The following is a 14438-nucleotide window of genomic DNA, read 5'->3' on the forward strand; positions in this document are numbered from 1 at the left end:
AGCGGGGGACAGCTTGTGACTACGAGATAACGATCTTGTTACCATGCGAACACTGCCTGACTAAGATTCCCGCCTTAGCTAGCTTAATGTCTGTTAAAGTGATTAGCCAATCAGCATGAAACATGTGTGCCTTAGACTATATAAATGTATGTTTGCCATACAATAAAGCGGACACCTTGCTTGCATCAAGCTGCGTCCCCGTCTCTCAATCGCGGCAGTTTCACTTGGCTTCTTCTTTCTGTCCTCACCCCACATCCTCCTGTCAAACAGGTTTTGGAAATTTATTCTGTCCCCTTCTAAAATACAGCTATTCACACCTGACCAAGTCCTAAACAACTTCACTGTTAAGGTACATTACAAAGAGTGTTTACAGTGGTATTATTACTATTATTAGTCATGAGGTTGTTTGTGGTGACTTCCACTGCTGCCAAATAAACTTTTGAATAAAAATTACTTTTGCACATGAAGTTTTCTGTTTTGCAGAAGAGAAACATGAAGGCTTTATGCACAGTAATGGCTGGTAAGAGTTTAGAAACTGGCAACATCTGACATGACTTTTTTTCTGCTTCAGCTACATCTACATCTATTCCGTAATACCCTGCCATGCTCTTGATGAATTTTAAAAGGCAAACTGGAAAACAATGAAAGTTCTGAAGCAGTTAGGTAGCACTGTGTGAAGTATAACCAAAACCAACAGCAACAAAAAGAACTAATAATTAAACCACCAAATAAAATGGATTTGCTTCCTTTCTTTCCCACTGTAATCACAGCCACCTTATGATCAACAGCATCCTCATTCCTTCTTGAAAACACCGGGACTTCCCCAAGTCCTACACCCAGAAAACTCCACCATTAAAAGTATTTTGATATACACTGACAATGCAAAGAAATTAAAATTTATTTAAAAAAAAAAAAAAAAGAAAGAAAGAAAGAAAAAAAGAGGTGAAATCAGGACTGAAAAATATGTTCTAGGAACACATAAAATCCATAGCAATAAAGGCACATGGGAACAGTAATAGAGTTGTGCCTATGTGATACACAGCTTCACTTTTCTTCCCTCACCTTTTCTGTATTACAGCCATGTGTAGCAACTCAGTTCCACAACTCTTTTGCATGCCTTTTATCAGGATTCAGCATTAACATTCTTTTTTAAAAAGACATTAATAATGTATGTGCAATAATGTATCTTGAATACTTGAATGATAAAAAGGGGTGGGTTTTTTTGTCCTTTACTGAAAATAGCACAAGATTAAATCCATGAGGAGAAGTGATGGAGAGTCTACAAACTACTGTGAGGCAGGCCAATTTGACACACAATTTACAGTAATTTTATTAGCTGCTAATGTTCCAATATTACATTAACCTCATAATCATGAGTATTGCAGATCTGCATTTATGATACAACCATTCTGATATCAATTGTTGCAATGTGAAAATTTTGTTTAATGTAATTTTTCATACAGCAAACTAGCTACGTTAATCTCACTTCACCCATCAGATTTGATTCCCGTGTGGTTTAAAGCCCCCCTTCCACCCACACACGGAAAGACAACCGTCCCCCCATCTGAGCCATGCCCATGTATGATACACAAAACATAACTGATACAAAAACTCACTTTCACTGGACAACATCTAAAATATGTAAATACCTGTTCCTGCAGGTCGTAGTCATAGCTATCATGCAGCAGAAGACTGAGGACATACCGAGTATAAATCATGGCATCAATGCCACACTTCTCTAGCTCTTGTCCCAGCCAGGTCTGCACTGGACCCAAAGCATGTAGCAGAGACATTTCAGAAACAGATTCAGGGCCTGGATAAGAGCTTGAGGAGCTTTCAGATGGCAAACCATCCACAACAACTGTACAGATAGGGCGCATGAATCTAGGTGGTTGGCATCCTTATAACGTGAAGCATTTTCTGTAGTTGATATTCCGTCGGTATCTGGAGGTGATTTTCACTCCAGTAAATAGGAGAGAGGCTTGACTTCTAGGACAATCATTTATATTTCCTGGCAGTTAGCCGTCTAGAGACGAACATCACTCTTCAGGTATGAATAAACTAACTCCTAATAGCAAACACATATGTAGATGTGTTTTTCTACCTTAATTTCACATTGAGGCCAGATGCAAGTCCCCAGCAGGACCTATAAAGAGGAAAAAATGATAAGTTGTGATAATATGTATCCATACATGAATTATAGTAAACAATGAAAAAAACCACCCAATTTAGAAAGCAGTCATTTACATGCTGCTTAATCCACGTATACAGTACACCTATGCAGTGTCATTTTGAAGAGCAACAGGAAGCATTCCGAGTTTAAAGGTGACTTTTAGAAAAAGTACTTTTTAAGGCAAGAAGGGAGACCCTGATAAAAGACTTCACAACTAATCTGCTGACTCAAATACAAGTTTGACCTAGCTGTATGGGAAAGTTGAGATTTTATTACTTTCACTATCAGCTAAAAAACCACCACTTTGATTAAAAAAAAACCTACGCTAGCTTGCATGAAGACTGACTGTATATTTTGCATCACTAGAAGACAATACCATCCTATTGGTTTGCACTGATTTCCATTTCTGGAATAGAAAAAAATGCCTTGTTCATAAAATACTAAATTCATTAAATTCATCTGGCCAGGAGTTTCATCAATCCTACCACTAAATAGATGCTATCTTCAGGCTTGCATATTTTTGGTGTTTTTTTTTCTTTTAGTTTCAATATTTGCATTGCATCAGTACAGCTACACATTTTATCATCCAAAATCTGCCCCCATAAAAATAAAAATTTCTAGAATAACTTAAAAAATTCAAGCAAAACATCATTTACCAGTGCCAGAATTAATGCAGAACTCTCTTCTGTACAGAAAGCATACACCAGTCTTACCTGAGAGCTTAAACTTTAAACCATATCCTAAAGCAGACAAACCAGCCTAAGACTTAAGACCACTCACAATCCCAAATAGTCTTGGTAAGTAAGGAGCAGAAGGTGCGAGCATCACACACAAAGGCATCCTGACCTCTAACCCTGAAGAATCCAGTCCAAAAAAGGCATTTTTGGACCAGTCTGCCAATCAACCACATGCCAATCAGTCATTTGTGTAGACCTTCTCTCTCCAGCTTTTCAGCAAGAGAAAACAAAGCTCAAATCCTAGCAGGAAATATCCCTTCACTGAAAGGAAACAAATACTAAAAGATCTAAGCAAAATCTACTGGTTTGTTTCAACCCCACTGCAAGATAACCAACACACTCAAAACAGACATCATCTAAACTATCTAAACTATATACTGTGTGCAGCATTTCATGCAGGCAGCAGTTGTTTTGTGGCCAAATAAAATTGAAGGGTGACCTTAGAGTTGATACTTATGTTCAAACAACAAAAGATCATAGTTTTTAGGAGGTTTCTTCGCATCACCACCCAGGGACAACTGTATATTCCAGATCTTTACTGAGTCAATGGAGACATCATCAAAAAGAAATCCATTATAATCAGTTGCTGCAGTCACTACACTAAAATCCCCTTAATTCTCTGATGGCAATGTTCATTTTGAGAAAGCAGGTAACCCAAGAGTATTCAGTCTTTGTCAGTAACATGTTTGTATTGGTCAGAATTTCACAAGTAAGCACAAATAACAGTAGGAAGAAATGCTCTTCATAGAGCCTGGAGTTACTGCTTCATCACATAATCAGAGAATGGACAGTATGAGAAAAGTCTAACATTGTAACCAAGATACCCCAAATCAAGAGCAGCAAGTCCAAGCTCTTTCATCCTTCTGTTGGTGTTCCACATCACAGCATGTGATTAACACTCTCCCTAAGTCAATGCCACAATCCCAGTGAGCCCCCCAAATCCCATGTTTCAAAGATCTGGGAAAACCGATGCTCTTGATTTGTCTTTTTTGAGACACGGAGCAGAACTACCTGAGTGTTCAAGAAATCAACTTTTTGATAGAGTTGACAGAAAGTTCCACTGGAAAGGGGAATTATGAAAGGGTGGATGGGGAGAAAAACCAGAAAAAGAAAGTGAGAAAGTGACCAAATAAATTCATTTATTCTAATTCAGCAGGTCTCTACCCAGGTATCTACCAGTAATCTTTTCTTTTACCAAATGTACAGGGAATGGAGAGGGACAGCAAACACACGTTCCAAGTAGTCTTTCATTTGCAAAGATACTGTCAAGATACTGTCAAAATCAGTCAAGAGAGATGGGATGGAGAGGGCTCGGTTAAGGTGATCACATTTTTCATTGAAGGTTTTGAATATCCATTTAGCAAAGCAACAGCCTTCTGGAAATTGAGTTACTTCAATCAAAAGCAACTGCATCAGTGGGCAACAGAAGAGCTATAAATGTCACCTACATAGACTTCTTTAAGGCCTCTGACACAGTCCCGCACAACATCCTTGCTGCTCAATTGGGAGAAATGGATTCCACGGATGGATAAAGAATCAGCTGGATGGTCACGTCCAACAAGTTACAGTCAATGGCTCAATGTCCAATTGGAAACCAGTAACGAGTGGTGTCCCTCTAAAGTCCATACTGAGAACAACACTATTTCGTATCTTCATCAGTGACAGAGACACAGTGGGACTGAGTGCACACTCAGCAAGTTCACAGGAGGTGACACGAAGTTGTGTGGTGGGGTTGACATGCTGGAGGGCAGGGATGTCATCCCAGGGGACCTTGACAGGCTTGAGGAGTGGGCCTATGCGAACATCATTAAATTCAATGAGGCCAAGTGCAAGGTCCTGCACCTGGATCAGAGCAATCCCCAGTGTCAATTCAGATTGAGGGGTGAATGGATTGAGAGCAGCCCAGTAGAGGACTTGGGAATACTGGTAGTTGAAAAATTGGACATGAGCCAGTGCTTGCAGACCAGAAAGCCAACCATATCCTGGGCCGCATAAAAAGAAGCACATCTAGCAGGTTGAGAGAGGAGATCTTCCCCTTTTACTCCACTCTTGTGAGATCCTACCTGGAGCACTGTATCCAGCTCTGGGGTCCCCAGTACAAGAAAGACATGGACTTGTTTGAGCAGATTCAGAAGAGGGCCATGAAAATCTTCAGAGGGATTGGATTGTTCAGCCTGGAGATGAGAAAGCTCCAGGGACAGTTTATTGCAGCCTTTCAGTACTTAAAGGGGGCTTATAAGAAAGCTGGGGACAGACTTTCTGGGAGGGCCTGTAGTGACACGGCAAGGGGCAATTTTTTTAAACCGAAAGAGGATAGATTTAGATTGGACATAAGGAAGACATTTTTTATGATGAGGGCAATGAGACACTGGAACAGCTTGTTCAGAGAAGTTATGGATGACCTTTTTGAAATGTTCAAGGTCAGGCTGGACAGGAATTTGAGCAACCTGATCTAATGAAAGATGTCCCTGCCCACAGTAGGGGTTGGACTAGATGATCTTTAAAGTTTCATTCCAAACCAAACCATTCTATGATTTTATGACAAAGCAAAGGGCTTCTGGGTACTGAGGCACTTCAATCAAGACTTACTTAGACACATGGTTTAGATCCTCAGCACCGAGTAAGGACTGAATTTATGCTTCAGCTTTTCTCTACATGAGGTGATTATATGGCCTTTCTTTTCTGTTGTACTGGTTTCATCTGGGATAGAGTTAATTTTCTTCCTAGTATAGAATCACAGAATGTCCTCAGTTGGAAGGAACCCACAAGGATCATTGAGTCCAACTCCTGTCCCTGCATATGACAACTCTCAAATTCAGACCATGTGTCTGAGGACACTGTCCAGTCTCTTCTTGAACACTGTCAGGCTTGGGGCCGTGACACCTCCCTGGGGAGCCTGTTCCAGTGTCCAGCACCCTGTGGGTGAAGAACCTTTTCCTCATGTCCAACCTAAACCTCCCCTGGCACATCTTCCTGCCATTCCCTCAGGTTCTGCCATTGGTGATCAGAGAGAAGAAATCAGGACCTACCCTTCCTCCTCTCTTTGTGAGGAAGCTGTAGATGGCAATGAGGTCTCCTCTTCTCCAGGCTGAACAAACCCAGTTACTTCAGATGCTCCTCATACAGCTTTCCCTCTAAACCCTTCAGCAACTTCATAGCCATCTTCTGGACACTTACCAGTAGCTTAATATCTTTTTTATCCTGTGGTGCCCAGCACTGCACACAGTGCTCCAGGTGAGGCCGCACCAGTGCAGAGCAGAGCGGGACAATCACTCCCCTCGCCTGGCTGGCCATGCTATGCTAGATGCACCCCAGGACATGGTTGGCCCTCTTGGCTGCTGGTATAGTGCTGTGGTTTGGATTTAAGATGAGAATAATGTTGATAACACAACACGTGTTATGTTTTAGCTACTGCTGAGCAGTGCTTAGACAGACTCAAGGCCTTTTCTGCTTCTCATCCCACCCCACTGATGAGCAGGCCGGGGATGCACAAGGCATTGGGAGGGGACAAGGCCAGGACAGGTGACCCAACTGACCCAAGGGATAATCCATATCATATGATAGCATGCATTTATTTTCATGAGACATTTGAGATATTCAGTTCTTGAGATTCAGGTTAACAAAATCTGATCTACTTTGGCTGACCAGTTAAAGCATATCTTGGCTTTTTTTAGATGGGAAGGAAAAGGCAGAGACAGCAAGAGAGAGACAGGTTATCACGGGAATTAAGAAATGAGACAACAAGATTTCTATGATGTTCAAATACTTTAGTCGACTTTTTTTGAATATCATATTCAATCACATATTTTGAAATTAAGTTTTAAAATATATACATGATATAAAAACTGTAAATCTGAATAAAATTCTGAAATCATTTTGACAGTTCTCATTTTACAACTGTCTCAAGTACTTTGTTTTACAGAAACTCTTAAACATATTTCCATTGTGGTTTAGAATTAATAAATTTTCATGCAAACCAAGTATTTTCCCATCCCAGTACTAAAAAGAAGCTTTCTATATCAAATTAATACAAGTCATTCAAAGAGCCAACATTTCTGCTAATAGATTTTAGATATAGCATTTTCTGACAAAGAAGTTATCTTCCCTCTTTAATATTTTTCACACTGTCTGGTTAAAAATAACTTTCTCCATCCTACCAATGACCACAGCTAATGTGAACAGGGAGACGACAATATCGTCTAAGTAATTAGTGCAAGGCTAGTTATTTTAACTATCAAGTTGGAAAGAACTCCCCATTTCCAGCTACAGAATGTGATGGAGGGAGATGTCGTATAACAAGAATCACCAAATAAAAATTTACACATCTCTATAACAGTTTTTGAAAACTACTGATTACTTACAAATCCTAAAGTCAAAAATATATTATGAAATTCTTTCAAAAGAATTTCTACTTACTCCACTTCCTAGTTGAATATTTCCTCTTAAGTAATCTTCAGTTTTTGTAATAATAATCAACGACCTTAGCAAGGTCACTGTTAGATAAGCTGTCACCAGCTCACACAACTATGGGCACTAGAGTCAATTTATGAGGTGTCTTGTAAAGGAATGAGAATACAATATTGTGTAAACACTTGGATTTTAAAATGTACACCATCTTGGAATAGATACTCTTTCTCAAAATTCTACTCAGTCAGTGTGATAGTCACTAAACATTCTTTAAACCTAAAAAAGACAGCAGAAGACAATAACCGAGTTTTAGTGTCCTGAAATCTAGTTATGAAAAGCAACACCTTTAAATAATCTGTAGCAAGAGACAGGAAGGAGGATCAATGCTACAGAAACTGAAGCTGGAACACTCCAGGTCCATTCCCTAGAACAGAGTTGTTCTTGCACGGTCAATAACCTTTTTTGACAACTAAATAATCTTAGTCTACCCCTTAAGTGAAAGAGCATATAGGTATTGTCATAACAAAAGCGTAAAATAATAATTAAAAAAAATTAAAATTGTCATGGTACCACAATAATGAGAGCCACACAAACACCTTCTTCCGATAGTTGTATCTATAGGAATATAGCATGGTAACGTAAAATTACACTAAGGTTATCAAAGAGTGCAGTAAAAGAAAGGTGTAATGAAATCGCTCTTCAATGAAGCTTGATACAAGCCCACCAAGAACGTGCTGGCATATATAACTGCCCTTATCAGACTACCAGCAGGAGGAGTTGATTGGCTAAAAGCGCACGCCAGGCAAGACATGCCCATGTCTTCAGCAGCTTTTTTTTTCTCTATAATTCCCTTACATACAAAAAATAAAACAAAATAAAACAAAAAAACACTACAACAAACAAAAAACCAGGTTATTTTAAGGGGCTTAAAAGGCCCTTTTTTTCCAATTGTTTCTCATCTCAGAAAACAGTGACAAAAGTCAAATCACAAACCCAATGAATGAATCTAAAGTAACCTAAATGTATTTTAACAGCACCAAGAGGTCTCTGAAAATAACATATCCACATAGCAAGGTTCTGGTCAAACAGTTTTTGTCAATGAAAAAAATATATAGACATAATGCTTTAACAAGCTTTCTTAAAGATATACCTACCATCAACTCCTACAGTAACAGAAAATTTTGGAACAGGATAGTAAAAAATGTACACCTTATTACTGACCTTTCAGGTAAACTAAAGGTCCATAGACTATCTCTTGGAGATCATGAAAAGGTAACTTAAAAAGGAAGCCAATTGTCTGCAGGCTCAAATTCACTACACTGGGCTCTACACTCTCAGTGGAAAAAGAAAAATTACAGAAGCTACACACTGAGGAAAGTTGAAAACTCACATTTATTTATATAATCTGCAAAAAAAGTCTCAAGCCTCGAAGTTACTTTTTACACATTTTTGATACATCTACTACAGATAAGTGATCTCTTAGATAAAGCCACAGATGTCATCCTTTTCCTTCCACTCCCAAAAGGGGTAGCACCTGTGTTTCCAGTGCTTCATTCTGCCCCCGTTGTATGTTAACAATCAGACCAAACGCATTCTCACACAACAGTTAAGTCAGAAATGCTGTTTTACAGTTTCCTCTATTATTCTGTGAAATATGCCAGTACATTACATAGTTTACAATCAACAGCCCTCATTGTCAAAAGTGTTTTTTCCCCGCTATAGTTTTTGACAATTTAAAACAATTCTCCAATGCACAGAGGAAAAGAAAATAGTATAGAATTCCTTTTCTTTTTTTTTTAATGTGGATGTAAGCGTCCATATTTTCTAACCAAGACACATTTTTTTTAGTAGCATTTTTTCCTGGAATGGTTAAACAATCGTTCTCCCTGACAACTACACATTGCAAAAATGCAAATCCTAATTAGTATAAATCAAAGTGAAAATTTCAGCAAGTTTGGTCAATAAGATACTAAAACCACATATTCACTTCAGTAAATTTCAGTCCCCTCCAGAAGACTGATTATCAAAAGTACAGTCATATCATACAATGGTAACAGAAGTCCAAAATTGTTCTTACATATTACAGAGGACTCAGTAACTTCACCATAATGTATTTTGTTACTTTCAGTGAAAAATCCATATAAACCCTTAACATACAAACCAAACAGCCACACACTGGAAGGGCACTGTCAAAGGCCAGAAAAAAAGCCTATTTAAAATCTACTAAACAATAGAATTTGTGTCCTTAATAAATTTCACATGGCATTTAAAAGACATGTGAATTAGGAACTAAAAGTTGTTGTTATTTTTTAATCACATTCCTCGATAGTCTACAAAATTTGGCTGCATGGCCTTCAGAGCAAGGACAGCTTTTTTATGCACTAGTGATGTTTGGTGCTTTTGTACAATAAACAGCAAAGCAGGGACTTGATTCATGACTGTCACTGAAACACTGTAATAAACCAAAAAAACTGATAATGCCTGTGTTATAAACAAGCTCTCCCTCCATCCCAGTTCAGACTATTTCTGCCATAAAGCTTCAGAAGCATTGTCATGTCATGAGAAACACCTGGCTGGAATCAAAGCAAGGAACACTTAAAGTGTTTCCTTTTTTAAGAAGTAGTATGAGCAAGTGCAAGAGTACAGTCTCATTTGTAATGGATATATGTTTGACAGTTGACTGAAGGCTAACGAGGATGGGCTTATGCTGTGCTTATAGCGTAACTCAGTCAAGTCAGAAAACCCACACAGGGGACAGAAAGGAGCCTGTGTGTTACCATGGGATTCTTTTTTCTTGTAAATCTGCAAGCTTATTTTCATAACACTTATCCAAATTAAAATCTGAAGCCGTTAATCCCGTATAAAAGCTTAATGGAATTACTCAAAGGATTCAAGAGCTACCATGTAAGCCTCATTTACTTGGGTTAGCACAGAACAGAGATATGACCAAGATGACACCAGGAGAGTCACCAGCAGCGTTCTGTAGGATTCTGCACTGGGACCTGCATTGCTTAACAAACTCATAAGCGACCTGAAAGAGTGACCTGGTGAGTGATACAGTTAACCAGCTACTTAACAAAAGCAAGCTATCCGGGATAGCAAATGCAAGATAACTAGAAAAATGCAGAAGGACATTATGAAACCGGACTGGGCAGTAGAAAGGCAAACAAAATTAAGCATAGATAAACTCAAAATGAAAAAGAGAAGGAATAATATCCTCATGCTGTTAATACGTAAAACAATGAGTTGTGAGCTGACTATAAACCCCAGGATCTGTTTCCTAGGTAGTATGTTTATTTCATATAACCATAAGCTCAAACCCAGCAGTAGCCAGAAGAGCAAATCACAAAACAAAACAGAAGTCATATTTGTGTAACCAAATCAGCGTTTTGCACACATATTATACATAACATACAACCTCGGTCCTGTAATATCAAAGACGACATGGCCCTCCATAGATAGAGATTGACTGCTCAATGTATTTTTTTAACAACAAGTTAGTAAGAACTATGTACAAAACTTCACCCAACAGGTGTTGGGAATCCCTTGACAAAAGATACTGAGGACTCAAAAAAAAAAAAAAATCTAGATGGCTTCAAAGGAAATTGAACAAGGGAGATTACTTGCAAGCTCCCAACTAGACAAACCGCATCAGGCTCAGGAAATTTCCTAGACTGAGAACAGTGTGAGTCTAAGGGAGTTTTCAGGAGAGGTATCACATATACTGTCCCTGCTCTTTCTCATCCCTAACAGGCTCACTTATAGATGCTGTTGCAGACAAGTACTGGATTTGACAAAGCCTCTGTTTGAACCAGTACAGCTGTTCTTATAAAACATTCATGTTCACCATAATATTATACTTCCAAAAAAGTAGCTGGAGCAGTTCAATTAGCTGTTCCATTCACAGGGCTGCACATTATTAACATATATGTACTCTTCTACAAGATGTCAAAGTATCAGTCCTGCCAGAGAGCAAAAACTGAGCTATGGGAAACAGCTGTCACTGGACTGAATTATCAGGTGAGGCACCTGCAATAGGGGTTCAGCTACATTTTCAAGACCCCGAATTCTTGGTAATCTAAATATTCTCCACTTTCTCAAAACAAGCATGTAATATAAGCTGGAAAATGTACAATTTGTAAGCAGGGGGGGCGGAGGGGAACCAAAAAACAAAACCAAACAAACAAGATGGAAAGAGGAAAAAGTATGACCTAGCAGTAAAACCTACAAACACTGTGAAAAACAGTCACAGCACACTATGCCCACCGTATACCAAAACTTCATTACTTTAGAAAATAGTAAGATGGTCTGAAAGTGGCTTCATGAACAGTCTTTTGAAAGGGTTCCTATTACATACAACAGACTTGTAAGGAGCATCTCTACATAGTGAAGACTGAGGAAGTGGTTCTCCACTACATGTAATACGACTTAAAAATTTAATTAATAAGCCCTAATAGTTGACAAATTTTGCAATCATGGGTCAATAGGTGTCTTGATAATTTAGGCAGGAAATTTTATCTTCAAGAGGGAAGTATTGTTATTTCATAGCAACACACAGGAAACTGTTTCAAGAGGTCAAGACTCAAAATTAAAGATGCATTTTAAAAAAAAGTCCAAACCAGGGACTTCACTACGCAGCACACAGCTACTGCTTCCATTTCAATAAACACAGGTGAGCCCCGAGCATTTCTGACAAAATAAAATGTGACAAATCAAGCAGTTTCTAGTACCACAGTTTACTGTGCAGTTGTACCACATAAGTATAAGTACCATGTATCTGCAGCTTGTGCCCTTCCCCCCCAACCCAAGGCATTATGTCTCTAAAAATTTCAGTATTCATTTTAAGAAAGGCTTACAACTGTTAAAAACACCTTCAAACAGATTTAATATACTGAAATGTATTTATAGACTGCCTGAATCCAAAGGAATAAAATACTGCTTCACAAATTTCAAATGCCTAGCTGTCACTAACAATGGCAACATCTACACTATTTTAGTAAGGATTTGTCCAAACAATGTTATCCAGCTACCAATACAGTCCTAATAATTCCATTCAATTATTTAAAAACTATGAACATAAACTGCCACAAGAAAATTTTTTTCTAGTTTAGTTTGTTACTGTCCAGTCTGGACTTTGAACTAAATTTCAAGCTTGCTTAAAACGGATGTTTGAACTAAATTTTACTCCTTTGTTTAAATAAGACTACTTTTTAAAATTGTATCTGAAAGAAAGAAAAAAGTACAAATATTGCATAACCTAGAAATATGATAATATTTACAAGTTAAAAAATATAGATTGGTATCTAATGACACGGAATTTAAGTAAATATTTTTCATGTTAAAAATGAACTTAAAACAATGCTGCATGTGACTGAGAATATTTGAAGTAATTACTACTATTGCCAGCACAAGTACCAGTGTGTAAAAACCAGAAGTGCTGTTTTTTAAACCAGCATTAACTGACTTCCAAGAGAACACCAGCAGCAGCATCTTGACAGAGAACGCTGTGTGGCTGACTCAAAGACCAGTCAGTGTAACACAAACTGCACCACAACCACATGCTGCCACCAAGAGGATGTTCTGCTGTTTCTCCCGTGGTCCCTTCCTGGCCTTCTCCACCTTTTGTCCTTGTATTTAACTCATCCACTGCGTAGCTGCAGGGACGAACTGGATCAGTTTCTTCTAAATAGAAAGAAATAGTTTTTGGTGGGCCAGTCTTCAAAAAATACAAATAAGCAATTAAGTCTTCCCATCGACAGAAAATTTCTACATCTGGCATAAGAGAGGAAGCGGGGCCGCCCCCTTCAGCAGCAGCCCACTGTTGGATCCACTGAAGTATAACAGGAAAACATCAGGAAGGCAGAGTTCAGAAACTACATTTTAGCCAATTCAGATGCGAGTCTTTCAGACCACTACTACTCTTTGGAGCATGAAGCATAGAAGCCAATCCAGGTACTTCAATAGATATGAGATGTACTTCCAATATTTTTACAGAGATTCCTTACAGACCCATGCAATTGTATCCTGTACTTACATCATTCAGCAGATTCAGCCTCAAAACAAACAGAATCCCACAGCAGCCTGGTAATAAAGAAATTTCTGCTTGCTTCTAAGTTTGTTAAGAGAGAGGCAGGTGCTGTAACCAGCCTAGAATACTATGGATCACCAGAGTTTGAAGAACCCAAGAGAAAGTGTAAGTGCAAATGCAGAGGGCGGCAAGTGTTCACCTCAGGAACGTAGACGCTGCCTCAGTTCATACTCAGTATTCTCCAACCATCAGTGTAATTTCAGTACCACTGACATCAGGTCTCAGACTGTTCTATTACCTTTCTTTTTACCACTGAAGTCACTGGTATAATTTCAATTTTTCGATTTAAAATTGCAGATCTTATCGGCATACCAGAGCAAAGCCAGTGACAAATATCTCGCTCTCTCCTATTCACCTCAATTCCGTCACACAGCGGGACTGCCTGGTTGGACTGCCACAGGGCCTGGGAGGTCCTGGGGAGAAATACCTGTCTAGCTGTAACTTCAAGGAGGAGACACTCTTTTTTGTTCAGTCCCATGCAAATCTTCACAGGGATGCTATTTACGAAACACTGCGGCTTTTACTGTGTACACAAGCAACAGACCACACATCACTGCACTGATTACCATCATCATACCTCACTAACTGCTTATTGGATTTAAGGAAACATAAATGGGGTTAATAAAAAACAACCCCCAAAATAACTAAGATCACAAAGGATGCACACATTTTAAGATCACTGAGACACTTATCTTCAGGACTTTCAGCATGTAAAATCTGTAAGCTTTCTACTTCTTGTGTCTCACTATATTTACTGGCCTACCCATCAACTAGAATATATGTGGGGCTTAACAACACAATTGAGGATGTAGTCAAGTAATGGAAAGATCTGACACATGCTCTTGACTATTTTGATCACTCTGCTTCCTACTTTCCTGATGTCTTAAATTTACTCAACTTGTAGAACAGTTCAAACTGTTACTAATAGTTATTGCCTGTGTTTGAACTCCCTTCCCAAGTGGGACAGTAATGGCTTGGAGGCCTGAGCACCACGCTAGTGTGCATCCATTAAACCAGACCTGCCTCCAGTTTC

At 38.8% G+C, this 14438-nt stretch overlaps 1 protein-coding gene across 1 annotated transcript in view; it reads right to left on the reverse strand.

Annotated features, from left to right (window-relative positions):
• Nucleotides 1-14438, reverse strand: part of KIAA0232 (KIAA0232 ortholog) — a 73399-nt gene that overhangs the window by 51236 nt on the left and 7725 nt on the right. The window contains exon 2 of the mRNA XM_065062601.1: nucleotides 1650-2146. Within this exon, the coding sequence (XP_064918673.1) occupies nucleotides 1650-1880 (231 nt within the window). The 5' untranslated portion in view covers nucleotides 1881-2146. The remainder of the gene's footprint in view (nucleotides 1-1649; nucleotides 2147-14438) is intronic.

This window comes from Columba livia, chromosome 4 (genome assembly GCF_036013475.1).
Source record: "Columba livia isolate bColLiv1 breed racing homer chromosome 4, bColLiv1.pat.W.v2, whole genome shotgun sequence".
Taxonomy (NCBI): domain Eukaryota; kingdom Metazoa; phylum Chordata; class Aves; order Columbiformes; family Columbidae; genus Columba; species Columba livia.